A 17,989-nucleotide genomic window follows, 5' to 3' on the forward strand; every position below is an offset into this window, starting at 1 on the left:
AAAGTCCAAAAGCCAACTCGGAGCTGGAGGGGAAAAGAACCTTACAGGATAGAAAAAAATACCACATTTCACCTGTTTCTGGGTGGCAAAAACTGGAAATGGGGCAACAGGATGAGCAAACAGATATGGGGGCTGCAGAGATGGCTCAGCTGGTGGATCAACTGCCTTGCAAGAGCCTGAGTTCAATCCTCAGAACCAATGTAGAAAAAAAAAAAGCTGGGCATGGTGGCATGTGCTTGTAATCCCAGCTCTGGTGAGATGAGAGCCAGAGGTCCCTGGAGCTCACTGACCAGCCAACCCAGCCTACCTGGCAAATTCCAGACCAGAAAGAGACCATCTTGAACAAAATGGGGCCAAGGTGATGTTTCCGTGGGTAAAAATGCTTGCTATGCAAACCTGACCACCCGTGTTGGGATTCCCAGCACCCACACAAAGCTGAATGCAGTAGCGACCACATCTGTAATCCCAGCGCTCACAGGCTGAAAAGAGAGAGGCAGGAAATCCTGGAAGCTCCCAGGCTGAGACCAGCAAAGAGACCCGGTCGCAAACCAAAGGGAAGGTGAAGGTCAGAAGGGAGAACTGACCTCTAAACTCCACCTGTGCGCCATGGTGTGTGCATGCCTACGCCCACACACAAAGATTAAAAAAATAAGTGGATGGCATCTAGAAACAACACAGGCAAGGTTGTCCTCAGGCCTCCGTACACTGGTGCTCACACATGCACCTGAACACACAAGCACACATGTGCACACACATACACACACAGGGAGAATGAAAGAGAGAGAGCAGTTCTTCCAGGAGTATGGAAATCTCCACAGGCTCGTGACCCCGTTCACCTCCACCTGTCCCCTGCAAGCTGTTAATTATTACTCAGCATCTGTTTGTCCCCTCACCCGCTGTGGCGTTCAGCAGTGCACGCGTGTGCTCTTTGAAATGTGTCCCAGGATCAGAAACGGGCGCTGAGGTCACCTGACCCTTACAAATAAGAGTCTCACAAACAGTTCTGCCTGAGTCGAAACTGGCCTCGGGGAAGACTGCGTTAGAGAACTTGTGCAGGGACTTTGCCCAAGGAAGATTTCAAACTATGCCCGGAGAAAGGACAGCTAGCATCCAGAAACTGGGGTGTGCCAGAACCTGTGGGTCCACATAAAGGACAGGGGGGACTTAAGTCAGCAGATTGAAAATCTACTAGTCAAAGGGCTTTCTGGGGGGAATCCTGCTAAGCCAGGGAAATGCGTGCAAAGCTCCCTTGAGCTGATGGGAGATGGTCCTAGCCACTGACTGGTCCCTTAGGTGGAGGATTCGGCCATTTTTAGAAACCCCGAGTCCTGAGAGCTGGGCTGGGGATGGTTCAGCAGTTAAAGCCCATGCCGTGCAAGCAGGAAGACCAGAGTTTGGGTCCCCAGAATCAATATATATGTTGGCTGGTGTGGTGTCACCTGGGATTCCAGCCTGGGAGGCAGACGGGGCATCTCCAGAGCAAGCTGGTTGGTGAGACTGGTCTTACAGGTGAGCTCTGGGATTGACTGAGACCCTGCTTCAGTGAATAAGGCAGAAAAGCAATTAAGGATGAGACCAGACATCAACTTCAGATCTCCATATGCACACACTTGCATTGCATGTACATCCACACATACATGAACCCGTGCACATGTTAAAACATGTACACACAGAGACATACACACAGCACAGGCATATAAAGAAGAAAAAAAGTGTCCCAGGGCCCCTCCAGCCCACATCCCAGGGCTATCCATGAAACAGGTGTGAACCTTGCTTAGCTGGGCAGCCAGCCTGGAACTAACTGCTGGTGTCTTTCAGAGTCTACTCCAGTCCAGGGAAGAAAACACCCAAGGAAGAAGTTTTAGAACATTCTTCTTATTTTAAAATTGACATCTTAAAAGCTTGGCTAACCTCTTCGGCTTGTGTCCTGTGGTACTGAGGCACTCCTCTGGCCTCTGGCCTGGGGGGAAGTTGAAGAGACCCCCCAGCCCAGGACCATTTGTAGAGCTTATCGTCTAAGAGGCAGCTTCAAGGTCATTGTCCCACTCAATTCCAGCCAGAGGTCCTGTGTCAGAGAAGTCCCATCATGACCACACTTTCTTATAGAAGCTAGGGCCCCTAGCGGGGTCTTAGACTTTTCTTAGCTGGTCCCAGGGCTGCGTGAGGCTGTTAATGTGAAGGCCGCTGGTGGCATTGAGGAAGAAGAGGAAGGAAGCGGTGAACTCACACCAAAACATCAGGGTGAAGCCCATGAAGGTGATCTGACTCTTGAGGAGGATGATGAAGGTGAGGAGGCCCCCAGAGGAGAGGGCGAAGGCGACCAGCAGGAGGTAAGAACCGATGGCCCACTTGCGCCGTGAGCGGACATCCTCGCACACCTGGGACACAATGAGAAGCTCCAAGCCAAAGATGGCAGCCACCACAGCCATGGCAGCCACAGTGCGTGCTAGGCCCATGCCCACTGCCAACCCAGGCACGTGAGCCTGGTTCAAGTCTCTCAGGCAGTGTGGACCGCTGTGGTTGCTGATGGTGCAGAAGTACCACAGCCCAAAGAGACGGTCCTCCATCAGGAGCCAGTGGCCGTCGCAGATAGATACTGAAGAGAGGACCACAGCCAGGGACGTGCACACGATGATGAGTGTCCGGATGAAGGACTCAAAGAAGGACCGGTGGGGCCTCTTAGGGCCCAACAGCCTCTGGGTCTGGAAGACACCACGCAAATTAGTGAGTTGACAAGGGCCTGGGACACCAGGGGAAACTCCCAGAATGCAACCCCACTTACTCCAGCCCTGGTTTTTTTGGGCTGATATCGTGGGAAGCCATGAATTGACCCTCCCAGCTTCCCATTCAACCCACGCCCACTGGGGGCCCTTCCATTTTCTACCTGTCCTCCCTCCACTGCCAGAGCCTGGCCAAGTGTACTTCATCAATTGCAAACTAATCCCGTACTGTTCTCAGGATCTCTACCCAGAGTGAGAAGCCCAAACTGGAGCCAGGAAGATGGCCTTGTGGGTATAGTGATTGCTTGCTTTACAAGCACGAGGGCCACAGTTTGATCCCAAGAACCCGTGATTTAAAAAGACAAGCATGGTGGTAAGTGTGTGAGCTGGGCAGGTAGAGAAAGGCAGATCCCTGGGACTTGTTGGCCAGTCAGCCAACTTGGAGAGCTCCAAGCCAGAGAGAGAGAGAGAGAGAGAGAGAGAGAGAGAGAGAGAGAGAGAGAGAGGAGAGACAGAAAGACACACACACATAGAGAGAAGATGGTACCTAAATAACAATAGTTGATGTTGGCCTCTGATCTCCTAATGAGAATGTGTACACACACACACACACACACACAAACACACACACACACCATGGCAGCTGGTTAATATAGTTCCATTCCTAGGATATTCTTTCAGGCCACTTGGGCCCCTGTCTGGCAGCTCCTGGGCATCTCTCTCACCCCAAGAATGACACCTTGTCTCTTCTCATTCTCTTCGGAGAGGTCCTTCCCACCCAGCCAGCCCCAGGTCCTCTACTGCTCTTCTCCGGCAGGTGCCCCGTTTGCTCTTTGCTCTATTCTGGTGGTATGTTGGAGTGACATGCCATTGGCCGTCCACCTGGACATTGCGTTCCCCTCGGAGGGCAAGGCCACATGTCAAGAGACCGTGGTATTTGCAGTATCCAGCATGCTGTTAGACCTGTGCACTTGGTAGGTGCTTGAGGAAGAACACTGGGGAACTGGTCAAGTTTCTGCTGGAAGTTCCTTATAGACTGAGCCTCCTGCCCAGACGTAAGCTAACTGACTCATTTATAGGATGCACAGAAGCAGGTTATGTCACTGTTTGAGGTAGGAAGAAGAGATAACACAGAAAGATTGCTGCTGGGAAATGAGGGGAATGAAGGAAAGGGAACTGCAGCGCGCATCCTATGGCAGCTGTGAATAAGATTCCAAAGGCAAGCGTGAGCTGCACCTCTCTCAGATACAGCTGAGCCTGGCTCCCGGGAGACTGCAGGCAGAGCCTTTATGAGGCTGTCTGCTAGGGCTGGGGATGGAAGACTCGCTAAAGTGCTTGCCATGCAAGCATGAGGACCTGAGTTCCAATCTCCAGCACCCACATACAAAGTGAGCCATATTTGTAACTCCAGTGCTGGATGGACTGGGGGTGGATGGGTGGATTTCTAGAGCTCATTGATCTGTCTAGCTTAATCAGTGAGCTTCAGATTCAGTGAGAGACCTGTCTCAAACGTGTCTGCGTTCTCTCTCTCTCTCTCTCTCTCTCTCTCTCTCGTTTCTCTTTCTCACTGTATTTTGAGCCAGCGTTGTTTAATACATCCAGGCTTGGCCTTCATCCACTACATAGCCAAGGATGATGTTGAACTTCTACCCTTCCTCCTTCCTGGGATGACAGGCGAGCAGTCCCCATTTGTTTATTCGGGGCTAGGGTTTGAAACCAGGGCTTCACACGCGCTGGGTAAGCACTTCGCCAGCTGAGCCACATCTCCAGTCAGTGCCCTTGTTTTCTTCTCGTCTGCCCAGTGAAGCTGGCAATCCCCGCAGGAAAGCACCTGGCAAGATTATGAAATCCCTAGAGGCTAATATGGTCACAGGATGGGGCAGCTACAGATGCAGAGAACGAATCACAAGACACGCAGGCCAGCTCAGACACCTTTTGACCCTAGGCCTCTTGCTGTCTGGAAAACAGGCACATTCAGTCCCTTCCTCGGCCCCGCCTGTCCCAGGCCCTGACTGGACTTTAATCTTCAGGCCCTAAGACGCCACACTGGGACCAGACAGAGGTGACAGAGAGATCTGGTATCGTCTTTCCTTCTGTGGACTTGAAGTAGGCTTTATTTAAACTCTCTGACCACCAGTAAGACTGCAAGGATTAAAGGCTCATGAAGTAAAGACACGTGGGGCTGGAAAGACGGCTCGGTCTGTAAAGTGCTTGCAAGCATGAGGACCTGAGTTCGATTCCCAGAACCCATGAAAAAGCTGGGTGTGTTGGTACGCACTTAAAATCCTAGCACTGAGGAGGGAGAGATGGATGGATCACTGGGGTTCACTGGCCAGTCAGTCTCCCCAACTTGGTGAGTTCCAGGCCACACCAAAGTAGTCAGTAAAATGCCCTCCTTGCAAGCACAAAGATACGAATTCCATCCCTAGAATCCAAGTTAAAAAACAAAAATAGAAGAAACAAAAAACCTGGGTATAGTGGATGTTAGTAATCTCAGCATTGGGAAGACAGGCCAGTCACAAGGAATTCCTTTAGCCTAGTTGATGAGTTCTAGGTCAGTGCAAGACCCTGTCTCAAAAAGCAAGGTAGATAGAGCAGGAGGAAGAACGGTACTTCAGGTTGTCCCATCCCCCTAAGCCACATACAAAATGTGTGGCCATAGGTGGTTCCTGGTTCCTGAGAGTGGTCTATAACATCAGCAAGGATCATGTATATATTAGCCTTCATCCTGAACCACTGTGTATGCCTCAGCCCATACTGCTGGTACCAGCTTCCAGTGACCCTGGGGGCTGGAAACTTCTCCTGGAAGCTGGGGTGGGGGCGGGGCTGGGGCGGGGTGGGGGCTGGGTGGGGTGGGAGGGGCTGGGGTGGGGTTGGGAGGGCTGGGGCGGGGTGGCATGGAGGGTTGTGCTGCTGAGTGGTAGCAGTCAGTGCAAGAGCCGGCTGGAAAAAGAGGAAGTGGTGTTTCATCTCTATAGCTTAAGGCTATCCCTTCAGCCAGGGCCTTGACCTCCTCCACTAAACAACACTTCTCATTCTTTTACCCTGAGACCCTGACCGCTTCCAGCTGACCTGTTGCCTGAGGTCAAGGGCTACCGAGGCCACCCCCAATGCCATGTCATATCATCCTCTGCTCTCCAAGACCAACAGCACCCCAAGAATGCATACTGGATTCATACTTATGCCTCACATCCCTGTATCCACTACTCTGCAAGGTGTGCTCTGTCCAGGCCTGGGTCAGGCCACCGTCCCCGCATTGGCCACCCCAACACACTGACATTTCTTCTGCAGCCTGCTCAGGACCAACCTAACTGTTCCTTTCAGCTCCACTGCTAGCATGATCCAGGCCACGTGCCCACCCTTGCTCCTGGGTATAGACCCTCATTCGTGCTAGGCAAGCGCTCTGCACCTGACTCACATACGTGAGTGAACACACACGCCCACACACACGCGCGCACACACATACGCACACTTTTATTCTGAGACGGCCTGATCATACTCTAGTCTTTGAACCTGCGATCGTCCTGCCCCAGTCTCTCAAGGAGATGAACCTGCACTAACAGGTCCTGCCTTTTAGCTGTCACTCATTCCCCCTTCCACCTCCTCTCCACTGAAGGGTGATAACAGTACCTAACTCCTAAGGTTGCTAAGGGGGTGAAGTTGTTGACCAAGTTGCCCTCAGAGTAGAGACAAGTGCACTCTATACCCTGCACTAACATGGGTGTAGCTCATGGTCCTGACTGCTACACACAGCTGAGCCTGGGGTGGTCCTCCCTTCTCCCTCATCCTCTCCCTACCCTCTCTCCTCTTTTCTTCCTCCTGCCCCTCTCTTCCTCAGTCTCCTTTTCTCTCCCTCCTCCTCCATCCTCCATCCTCCTCCCTTCCTCTCCTCCCATCACTTCTTTTCCCTGTCTCTCTCCTCTTCCTCCCCTTGCTTTACCCCCTCCTCCCCTCTCCTCCTCCCTCTTCTTTTCTCCTCCTCCTCCCCTAGAAAGGGGCTCCTATCTATGGTTTTTGTACCTCTTAGCCTAGCTCCTCCCACACCCACACACTGGTTTCTGGGCATCTCCTTGGGGTACCCCCACACTTGTTTTGGGGTGCCCCTGTGCCTTTCTCCCTATGCCTTCCTCCCAAGGTCCCTCCCTGGAGATGACCTGGAATATGCCCAGGAACAAAAACAAAACAAACAAACAAACAAACAAAAAGAAGCCACCTAACCAGAGTCTCTGTCTGTTGCACCCTGAGTTCTGGTTAAAAGGGTTTGGGGGTGGCCTATGCAGGGTCTTTTTCTTGTCACCAAAGGGGTGGGTGAGGTTTGGAGGTAGGGAAACTTGAATTTGCCTACATTCTGTCACCTGGCTACCCACTGTGGGCAGGTCACTTTTGAGCCTCAATTATCTCTCGGTAAAATGGGTAGAGCTGTAGGGGTGGCCTGTGTCTATAATGCCAGTTATTCAGGAGACTGAGGAAGGAGGATAGATAGATAGCCCAGGGGTCTGAGACCATCCTGAACAACAAAGCAAGATACTGTCTTAAGCCGTATCGATAATGATGAAAATAATAGTGACGGCTAAAGGAGGGAAACTACCAATATTATCAGTGTTATGGGGCCTGAGCATTTGAAGGCAGAGTCAACTGACATATCTACTCCTCAGGACAAGACTAGACAGTGGACAGCCTGGAGGGCAGCCAGACACCGGGATGCCTGGGTGAGCAGGAAACAAGCCTCGGGGTAGTGGACACTTCCCGACCGCCCTTTGAATGGGGTAGGAATGCCGAGATTCTCAGCCAACACAAACACTCTCGGCACTGCCCCCAAAAGAAGCCAGATCTTAAAGGAGGCGGAGGCTCCTGTCCCAGGAGCCTTTTTCCTGGGATGTGGGGTCCCCGGTGAGTACTCTTCCATCTCAGTTCTACCTAGCTCCCCAAAGGCCTTTTAGAGAAGATTATCTTTGCAGTCCCAACTCCCAGAAAGTTCTGACTTTGCAAGCAACTAGTCCACCATTACGTAAACCAAGTCTAGCCTTTTGCAAATCCATTCTGTCCGTCCTCCACTCCAGACGCCCAGTTTTTAAAAACTCCCAACGACCCCTGAGGAAAGGCTAACTCACAGGTCATTCACTGATGACCCCGCAGAAAGTTTGGTGGCTTCTGGTGCCCTCAGGGGTCAAGAAGACTGCACAGAGCGAGCTGCACTGGGGAGCAGGTACCCCCAGATCACTCTCAGAGAAACCTTCCCGGGGGCAGGGGGAGGTTACCAGCAAGAACTGGGCATTTGGGGAGTTGTCACCCTGACCCAAGGCTTCAGTCACTGAGGGTTCCCAGTCCTCCCCATAGTAGGCTATACCCCGGCTCTGCGCCCCGCGGGCCCCTCGGGCTACCTGTGCGCCGATGGCCGTCATGCTGCACCCTGGGCAGCCGCGCTGTTGCTTGGCCTAGCTGTCGCACGCACTCCGGCTGCTGCTCTGGGCTGCCGGGCTGGCCCTCTCCCGGGGCGGGGCGCAAGTCAGGGGGCGGGGGCATAGCGCTCACTAGGCTGCTCGGGTTACGCTGACTCAGCGCTCTTGGTCCCCGAGAAGGGGTACCCGGTGACCCCGCTTGCTTTCCTCGCCTCGATACAGATTCTTCGAGGGCTGGGAAATTTGGTTCCGGTCCAAACTTGAAGGGCCGCGTGTCCCGAAGGAGCACCTGGGTGCAAAAGGCAAAGGATCCCGCCTGGATTCTGGCTTCTACACCCACTGGTGACCTTGGACTGCTAGTTTAAAGTCGCTGAGCCTTGGTTAATAAGTGAGATAATGTGTGATTGACTGGGCTCTTGCAAGGCTTTTGTGACACGTGAGTGGACCAGAACCCTCTGGGGGCTATCACTTGCTTTAGTTTGCCTTTTAAGGAGGAGTGACAGGATCCTTGTCTCCTGATCCTCTCAGGGACTATCAACAAATATTAGGCTGGATGTTGAAGCAGACTCCTGTAACCCCAGCATTTGAAGGGCTGAGGCAGAGGGATTGCCTCCAGTTAGAGGCCAGTCTGGGTTACATAGTAAGTTCAAGAGCACTCTGGTATAGAGTGAGACCCTGTGGTCACTGAAAGAGGAGGGAGGAGGGGGATGGGAAGAAGGAGGAGGGAAGGAAGAAACGAGGGAGGGGAAGGGGCGACAAGAGGAAGGAGAGGAGGAGGGAGGTGAAGGTCCAGCATGCTCAAGGTCCCGGGGTTCATGTTCCAACAGCATGAGTAAATGGGGGGGGGGCGGGGAAGAATGGGTATGCTAAAATATTCCCAGCCTCAAAAGGATGTATGGTCAGGACCAAAGGCAAGGGTTTCCACGAGTTCTGTCTACCTCCTTCAGCCCCTGTGGGGAAGAGGGTAGGCGGGGTCCTGATTAAGGTAAAACAAGATGCTGGTTAAGGTGTAGATTAGATGGATTGAATCATCTAGTTTATTCTGGCCAGTGGACAGCTCTCTTTTTATCTAAGGACATTGGACTTTGAAAGCACTGCATAGTAGTGGCGGCACACGCCTTTAATCTAAGCACTTGGGAGGCAGAGGCAGGTGAATCTCTGTGAGTTCGAGGCTGGTCTGGTCTACAAGAGCTAGTTCTGGAACAACTAGGACTGTTACACAGAGAAACTATGTCCTGGAGGAAAAATAATAAAGCATTGCATGTATGTCTCCCTGGAAGAGCCCTGGGGACAAATGGAAAGACAGTCAGGCATGCATCTTCTGTTTTCATGTTCATCTGGGTCCTTCACCATTAGAGAAACCCTTGGCCAGTTCTGGGACAGGCAGATGGGGTGTGTAGGCCTCTCCTTGCCTTCTCTTGCCTTTCTGTTCAGAGCGAGCACCACCCAAGAGACTGGCAAGCACGCTGCTGGGCCCCTTCCCAAAACTGTGACCCTTGGGACTGGGTTGAGACCTGTAGTGAGAGACGTTGGTGCTGCCACCTCTGGGGCTAGAGAGACCTGAGCTAAGGCCGAGGGCAGGAGGTCAACTCGAGCGCTGGGCTGGGCGCCCTCCCCCCAGCCTCAGGACTCCTCTCCCCAGACCAGGAGTCTAGAAGCCAGGCATTCATTCCTCTGAAGCTCCGATTCCATTGGAAGATCTCACAGAGAAGGAGGACCAACTCCAAACAGGGAGGAGTTTAGGGGGGAAGGAAGAGGGAAGGAATGGCCATCCCTGCAAGCAGCTCTAGAATATTCTGCCAGGCTGAACTGGACTACTCTTTTCCACCTGACCTGAGGTTGGCTGGTGCCTGGAGAGCTCAGATGGTAGGGAACTTGCCTGGCCTGCAGCAGGCTCTGGGTTCCAAACTCAGCACCACATGCTGGGTGTTAGGCTATAGGTACCTGTAATCACAGCATTGGGAGGTAGAGGCAGGAGGATCGGAAGTTTAGTCATTCTTGACCTCACGAAAAGCTTAAGGCCAGCCTGGGTCACATGAAACCTTGTCTCAAAAAGGAAAAAAAAAAAAAGGAGTCATTGGGTTTCATAATCTGCACCCATCTCGTGCCTTCTGAGATTGCTAGACAGGCTGCACATGTCTGCGGGTAGGGTGCCTGTTCGCTGACGTTTATAAGAATAGAAAAGTCTTGAATCAGTTGAATTTACTGCCGCACGCCTTGTCAGCAAGAAGCTCTAAGAAGCAGAAATGAGGAAGTATCTGTCCAGTTCCCAAAAGGAGCACGGAACAGAGGCCTGGAGTCTGGGTGGGGCTTGTGCCAAGATCTGACACCCTTGGCTTGAAGCATCCATGACACTCCCTCGGCACACCCTCCCGCAGTGACACAGCAGAGATAAACACTGTCCTGGCAGAAACACACCATGCCAAAGAGCGACCCCTGTGCTGTGAGCCAGCGCACACCTCTAAGCCCCAACACTCGCTCTCCATGCAGAGGCAGGTGTTCCCAGTGAGATCTACAGAGTGATCCCACTAGCCAGGGCTACACTGTTGGGCACTGTCTCAAAAACTCTGGGGTAAGAAAGCCTGAAGCCTTTCTCTTTTTGGCTGTCAGACATGAACCCCAAGGAATTGGAATTTCCCAAGGAAGCCCAGGCTGGGGAAGGAAAGACTGCCCAACATCAAAGACAAACAGAGATTTGTCTCTAGGAAGAGATTTTTGCACAACGGTAGCAACTGGTTAGACCACCTTGCAGGAGAAACCGAAGCTGAGACACCCTCTGTTTAAACCTGAACTTCACATCGGGACCCTCAGGCTGGACTCGGGGGTCATGACCTTTCTATTCGTCTGTTTCTTTCACTCCCACTTGAGGGCCAGTGGCGAGTCGACTTGTCAGGTTGCCAGGGTCCGAGCTATGAGCCTTATAACGGCAGCAGCAGCAGGCATGTCCGTGTAATGGAGTCTGTGGTGGACAGGGATGGCAGGGTAGGACCCCAGGCAGTAGAGTCACAGGCGGCGTGGACACACATGTGGCTTTCCAGACCACTTAGAACCTCTTTTCCTTGATATTCCCTGCCTTTTCTCCAGATGGTCTGACAGGTTGAGCCTCTGCCCTCTCCTCCTAGTCATAAACTTGGCCAGACTTAGAGAAAAATGAATGTCAAAAAAAGAGGAAGTCAGCAGAGCAGCAGTGGCGCACGCCTTTAATCCTAGCACTTGGGAGGCAGAGGCAGGCGGATCTCTGTGAGTTCGAGGCCAGCCTGGTATACAAGAGCTAGTTCCAGGACAGCCAAAGCTATTACACAGAAAAACCCTGTCTCAAAAAATAAACAAACAAATAAATGAATAGAAAATAGAGGAGCCCCTGCTCCCCTGTCCCACCCCTTCATCTGACAAGACCCAGACCCAGGTCCCTAAAATTCCCAGGTGAACGGATGCTAATCAGTGACTCCACATGCACTGACATCATTGGTCGGTAAGCAAGCACTGCCCACAGCTCTCCCACTCATCTTGGTCTTTGTACACATTCTCTCCTCTGTCTGGAACACTCTTCTTTAAGATAGCAGACCTGAGCAGGAAGTGCAACTCAGTGGAAGAGGGCTTGCCTGTCACAGACGCACAGGTGCGCAAGTCCCGAGGTTTGACTGCCAGCACCACAAGTAAAAAGAAACAGGGCTGGAGAGATGGTTCTGTTGGTAAAATGTTTGCTTTGCACGCACAGGCACAAAAGCTCAACACCCAGAACCTACATAAGGCAAGCTAGGCCCTACAGCATGCTTGTAATCCCAGCACCAGGGAGGCAGAGACAGGCATCCACCCTCCCCAGCCTTGCCTAGCACCCTTTGCTGAGTTCCAGGACAGTGAAAGACCATGCCTCAGAGGACAAGGTGGATGCGCCTGGGGGATGACAGCTTGGACTGTCCTCTCTCTCTCTCTCTCTCTCTCTCTCTCTCTCTCTCTCTCTGTGTGTGTGTGTGTGTGTGTGTGTGTGTGTGTGTTCATTCATCTGTCTCTTTCTCACACACACACACACCAATCCACCATATACTACTTACACAAAGAAAAGAGAGACAACAAGGAAGGTGGGGAGGGAGGGAAGGAGCCAGTGAGAGGGTTTATAAGGCTAAGACACTGGCTGCCAAGTCTGAGTTTGATTCCCAGACCCACATGGTGAAAGGAGAGAATCAACTCCTACAAGCTGTCTTCTGTTCTGGCTAAAGCATGTGTGCACACACGCATAGGTGCACATGTTTGTGCTTGCACACACAGGCACAAACAAAAAGAATTTAAGAGAGGAGGGAAGGAAAGAAGGAAAAGAAAAGAAACATAGCTTTTAATACCTAGTACGCCACTCACCCTTTTGAGTTCTGATGAGTCTGATTCCTGAGAAAGGACTAGGTGACACATGTACAACAGCTCCCATTCTCTCCACTTCCCCCTTCCTTCTCATCCTCGCTTGTCCTTCACAGCATCAGCGCTGTCCAAAAACAAAAATACATAAATCAGGACAGCCATCCAGTAAGGGAGGACACATACTCCAGTTAAGCTGAGCAGGGGAGGTTGATTTTATAGACTGAAAACAGAAACTTGAAACAAAAAGGCAGGTTGGACATTTCAAAGTTTCTCTTTCTCGTAAGGTGGGGACAATAGAAAAACACTGGTGTCAATTTAGCAACAGATTGCTCCAGCCTACCTTTTGAGCAAAAGGATTAAGGCAGGGAGAAGCCTCATTATCAGGACGGAAGTTGGCCTGTTCGGGGAGTCGGGTTGTTTCCCTAATCCTTATTTCTCAGAATGCAGATAATGGGTTCATTGCAGGCAATGACAATTCATTGATTCACTTGGACAATGAATCAATCAATTAATTAATTAAGGCTGGGAGATGCCTCTGGCAATAATGTCTGAGCCAATGCTTCATTGCAAGCATGAAGATCTTAGTTTGTTTTTGTAATCCCAAGAACTGAGAGGAAGAGAGATCTTGGGGCTTGCTGGTCACTCAGTCTTGCCTACTCAGTGATCTCCAGCCAGTGAAAGATTCTTTTTAAGAAAAGAAAAATATGGGAGGGGGGCAAAGATGGCTCAGTGGATAAAGCGTTATATATATATATATACATATGAAGCATGAAGCAAAGAGCAGCCTCTGTGAAGTTGTCCACATGCATGCTACCACACGAGTGCCCCCCAACACACACACACACACCACGACAACAACAAAATGGACAGCTTTGGATTTTTTTTTTCTGGTGGCTGGAGAGATAGCCGTGGGTGCTGGGAACCAAACTCTTATATTTTTGGTTGTGAGACTAGCCTTTAACGGCGGAGCCATCTCTCCAGCCCACAGCTTCGGATTTTTAACAGCTCAGAGAGGCCAAGGGACTTCGCCAGACCGTCACGAAGCCAGGAACACAGTGAATACTGAACAAACATTAGATGAATAATTGGGTTGATCCAAGTAAACAGCGTGGAGGGAAAAGTCCAGCCTCCATGGAAAAAGTGTTTGGGTTTAGGGGTAAATTCTCCCAGGGCTGGGGAGATGGCTCCGTGTATAAAAGCACTTGCTGTGTGATATGAGGACCAGGGTTCAGATCCTCTCTGCGTATGTTAACTGCTTTCTGAATATTTACCTCATGTCCAGAGACGAGTGCAGCTCTTACCCCTCATCAAAGGAGCTACTCTTTACAACAGACAGAGACCGTAATAGAAAACCACGGCCAGACAAAATAAAGAGAACAAGTGATCATGGGCTGTCCAGACCCAACACATCCATCTACCTCACAATTCCTGTACCGAAGGCTCAGGGGACACCATGGAAAGGGGGGGGAAAGATCATAAGGGCCAGAGACCCAGGAAGCGTGCTGTGAGACTGTCTCCTAGAAGTGACAGAGAAGCTTCATCCGTGACACTAACAACAAGGCCTCCTAAACAAGACCTGCAGAAATCTAACACCAATAAACACGCTAACATGGAAGGGGGAAATCTCATGGGGTCCCATCCATAAAAAAAAAAGTACAGACCACCAAGGAATGCTGAGAGCAGGGGAAAGAGCCTTCCCCTGGGATGAGACCCCTAACTGGTTATCCAATACCAAATAGCCCTGGAGTCAAACACACACAGGTAACGCTGAACCTAGACTGAGCAGGGTGTATCTGCGCTTGACGCGTATATGTGTAACAATACAAAGAAAGAGATGGAGCAAGGTGGGAGAGGGTAGCTAGGAGGGGGTGGAGGAAGGAAAGGGGGAGAATTACTCAATTATATTTTAGCTTAAAATATTTTTTTAAAGTTGGGGGGAGTGATATAGGAAGACAGTTGGTGTCCCCCTCTGGTTTCTTGCTTGCACATGGACATGCATGCACTCAGATCACACTCATGCACACACACACACACACACACACACACACACACACACACACACACCATTTCCTGAACTATACTAATGATCCTTGAAAGTATCTTCTCCCTTTCATTTCTATTCCCTTCCCAGCCTCCCCAGTTGTGCTGGTGAGTTTTATGTCAACTTGACACAAGCTAGAATCATCAAAGAGGGAGCTCAATCGAGAAAATGCCTCCATAAGATAATGCTGTAGGCAAGCTTGTAGGGCATTTTCTTAAGTAGTGATTTATGGGAGAGAGCCCAGTCCATTGTGGGTGGTGCCATCATGGGCTGGTGGTCATGGGTTCTATAAGAAAGTATGTTGAGCAAGTCAAGGGGAGCAAGCCAGTAAGCAGCACTCCTCCATGGCCTTTGCACCAGCTCCTGCCTGCAGGAGCTTGCCCTGTTTGAGTTCCTACCCTCACTGCTTTTGATGGTGAACTGCTATATAAAACTGAAATAAACCATTTCCTTCCCAAGTTGCTTTCGATCATGGTATTTATTCAGCAATAGTAACCCTAAGACACCAATCTAGCCCCATGTTTTTCTGTTACCCTCTCCTCTTGGCCTTCCAGTTGCCCAGCCTCTGCCCACTGCAAGACCCTCATCTCTCTAACAAGCCTGTGTAGCACCTTTATTAAACCCTCTGGGCATCTTTATTTCCCCTTCCCAAGGCCCAGGAGACTGGAGGAACCTTTCCCGCAGCCATCTGCCCCATATCTGGTCCAGTTCCTCATGTTCAAGGCTCTAACTCCACCTGCCTGCTCAAACCTGGACAGAGCTCTGCCTGCCCTCAGAGGCTCTGAACTGATGGTCCTCTGGGGAATAGGCCTTCCTGGGGTGGCTGTGGGGCTCTGGGGGCCTCCTTGACCTTTCCAGCCAGAACAGTGCCTCCCCATCCCCAAACTTGCTACTCTACTACCTTTGTATATCAGTGTGTGTCTCTGTGTGTGTGTGTTTGTCTGTGTGTGTGTCTGTGTCTGTGTGTTCTTGGGGGTCAAACCCAAAACCTTGTACATACTAAGAAAGTACTGTACCCTGAGCTCCACCCACAGCCACCTCTGGATACTCTTGATCACCAGGTGAATACTCAGTTTCCTTTATTTTCCTTCCTTTCCTATTTACTTTCCTCCTTTCTCCCGTTCCCGTCCTTTGTCTCTCTTCCTTTTATTTTCTTCTCCCTCCTCTTTCCCTTTCTTCCCCTTCCTTTTCCTCCCCTTCCTTCCCATCCTCTTCCCTCTTCCTTCTCTCCTTCTCCTCTTGTCCTCATAGAGCCCAGACTGATCTCACCAGTCCTCCTGCCCTCTCTAACATACTGAGATCCCCGAGAGATGGGACTTTGTTCCTTTGTCCCTGCTCTGTGCCAGGCCCCTGGAGGAGAGCCTGTGTGCAAGGCTTGCTGATGGGCCGACCAAACAGCAAATGTGTTCTGACAAATACTTCCCTCTGCGAGCCTCAGTTTCCTGTCCAGTGGTTTGTGTTTTGTTTTGTTTGTTTTTGAAAACAGGGTTTCTCTGTAAGCCCTGGCTGTCTTAGAACTCCCTCTGTAGATCGGGCTGGCCTTGAACTCAGAGATCCATCTGCCTCTGCCTCCTGAGTACTGGGACTAAACGCACGTGCCACCACTGCAGAATCATGTATAAAGACCCCAGGAGACAATGCATAAGAACTGTCAACAGTTCCTTCCATCCCTGTATATAGGGGCCTTATGATTTTAGTCATCCTCCTGCCCAGGGTGTCCAATATCTGATGGTCTTTGTTTGGGTTAAGGCTTCACCTCAACCCCTGGCATCCATATATCCGAAAAGTCTGGATTGTTTGGGTGGAAAGTCCCATTCCGAGCCACCTCCCCTGGGAGTTGCCTCAGTCCAGAGTCCACCTCCGAGAAAGCCAGCCAAAGGGCGATTCCCTCCTTAGAGATGCTCAAGACCACTCCGACAGGGTATTTAAACTGCCCCCCCCAGAACAAACACGTGGTTTTCTGGTCTCCTCTCTGGGGCCTGGAAGTCCACCCGGAGCGTTAGGATCCATTAAACTTGGGCTTTTTCTAATTCGGTTTGATTTGGTCTGATTTGGATTATTGCATCGACAGAAAGGTTTATTGGGACGCAAAAACTTTTTAGTCTTGTTCCCCAGGAACCTCGAAGTAGAGAGTTGGGCCCATCTGTATTGAACATTAGTTTGGGGAGGCCATCTGGTCCCTGGAGGGTTCCCATTTAAGAAGTGGGGTGCGCAAACTGAAATTCTCTAAAGAAGCTTCTCTGTTTGACTTTGGCTGACTGGAGCATCAAGACTGTGGAGCCCAATCAGCCGGGATGAGAGGCGTTTGATCCAAGCAACTGGGAGTCTGAGGCAGGAGGATGAAATACTTGGAGGGCAGTTGGAGGGAGACCATCTCAGAGTTACAGGGCGGGGAGGGGGGGGAGGAGAGAGGAGTGAAGGGCTGGGAAGGGGAGAGTCAGTTTTAGAATCCCTTAGTCCCCTTCTGTAGCCACTGCTGGGCTGACAATGGGGCTCAGTTGGCCGCGAGTTTGCCGTGCACGTACAAAGTCCGGGTCCCACCGTCGGGTCCCACCGTTCCAGCACTGCTTAAACTGTGCGCAGAGTGCTTGATTACAGGCACACACCACCTGCTGAGATTTAAAGCCGAGTTGTTACTTTGTGTAGATAGAGGTAGAGAGGGGAGCCGAAGGCATCCGGGTGAGATGGGTCAGACATGGCCCAGGGGTCAGAACACAGAATCTTCTAGGAATTCGTGAGAGCTTTCGGAGATCTGCGGGTGCCCAGCTTACTAACCCTCCCTCCCACCTGGCCCTGGGCTCCTGGTCTCTTCCCAGGGGGTAGAGAGAGTTGTGGCACAATTTCTAGCCTCTCCCCCTCTCCCTCCGCTCCAGGTTGCTGTCTCCTCCCAACCCCTACTCCTGGTAGGCAGGTCCCTCCCCCCGTATTCCCACCTCGTGCCTCCTGGCGCCCTTTGCCTCTGCTACTTTGATCTCTAGCTCCGCATGGTGATCTCAATCTTCCTGCAGGTACCTTATTGCAACACGGGCACTTTTCGCTGCTTTCTAGTTCTGCTGGGAGCCCTGGCTCCCCAGGCTGCCAGAGCCTTCCTTTCTGAGCAGCAGGTGATAGCGGGTGGGGTCATACATGTGACTTTGGCCCTGTTTACCCCTCCCCCCCTTTTTTAAAGTGAGTGTCTGTGTGAGGGGGGATGGGGATGGGGTATACATTGTGTGTGCACGTGCAAGGAGGCTGGAAGACATTGCTGAATGTCACCCTCAGGAATACTGTCCACTTCCTTTGGCTCATTAATTAGTTCAAGCTGGCCGGCCAGTAGCCCCACTATCTACCTGTCCCCACCTCCCCATCCTTGCTGTCACAAGTACATACCACCAAACCCAGCTTTCTAAACAGGGTCTGGGGCTCAAACTCCAGTCCTGCAGGTTTCATGGCTAGCACTTTACACACGGACAATCTACCCAGGCCCTATCACTTTTTTC

General features: G+C 51.3%; 1 protein-coding gene across 1 annotated transcript; it reads right to left on the reverse strand.

Annotated features, from left to right (window-relative positions):
• Window positions 1-1,855: 1,855 nt before the first annotated feature.
• Tmem37 (transmembrane protein 37) lies at window positions 1,856-8,376 on the reverse strand. Its single transcript, XM_041648986.1, has 2 exons — window positions 8,102-8,376; window positions 1,856-2,702 (listed from the first exon to the last, which is right to left on the reverse strand). Exons 1-2 carry the CDS (start codon window positions 8,120-8,122, stop codon window positions 2,130-2,132), a joined length of 594 nt encoding a protein of 197 aa, XP_041504920.1. The 5' UTR covers window positions 8,123-8,376; the 3' UTR covers window positions 1,856-2,129.
• Window positions 8,377-17,989: the final 9,613 nt, after the last annotated feature.

Source organism: Microtus oregoni, unplaced genomic scaffold (genome assembly GCF_018167655.1).
Source record: "Microtus oregoni isolate MIOR12 unplaced genomic scaffold, Mior012 000003F_ref0000135, whole genome shotgun sequence".
Lineage (NCBI taxonomy): Eukaryota > Metazoa > Chordata > Mammalia > Rodentia > Cricetidae > Microtus > Microtus oregoni.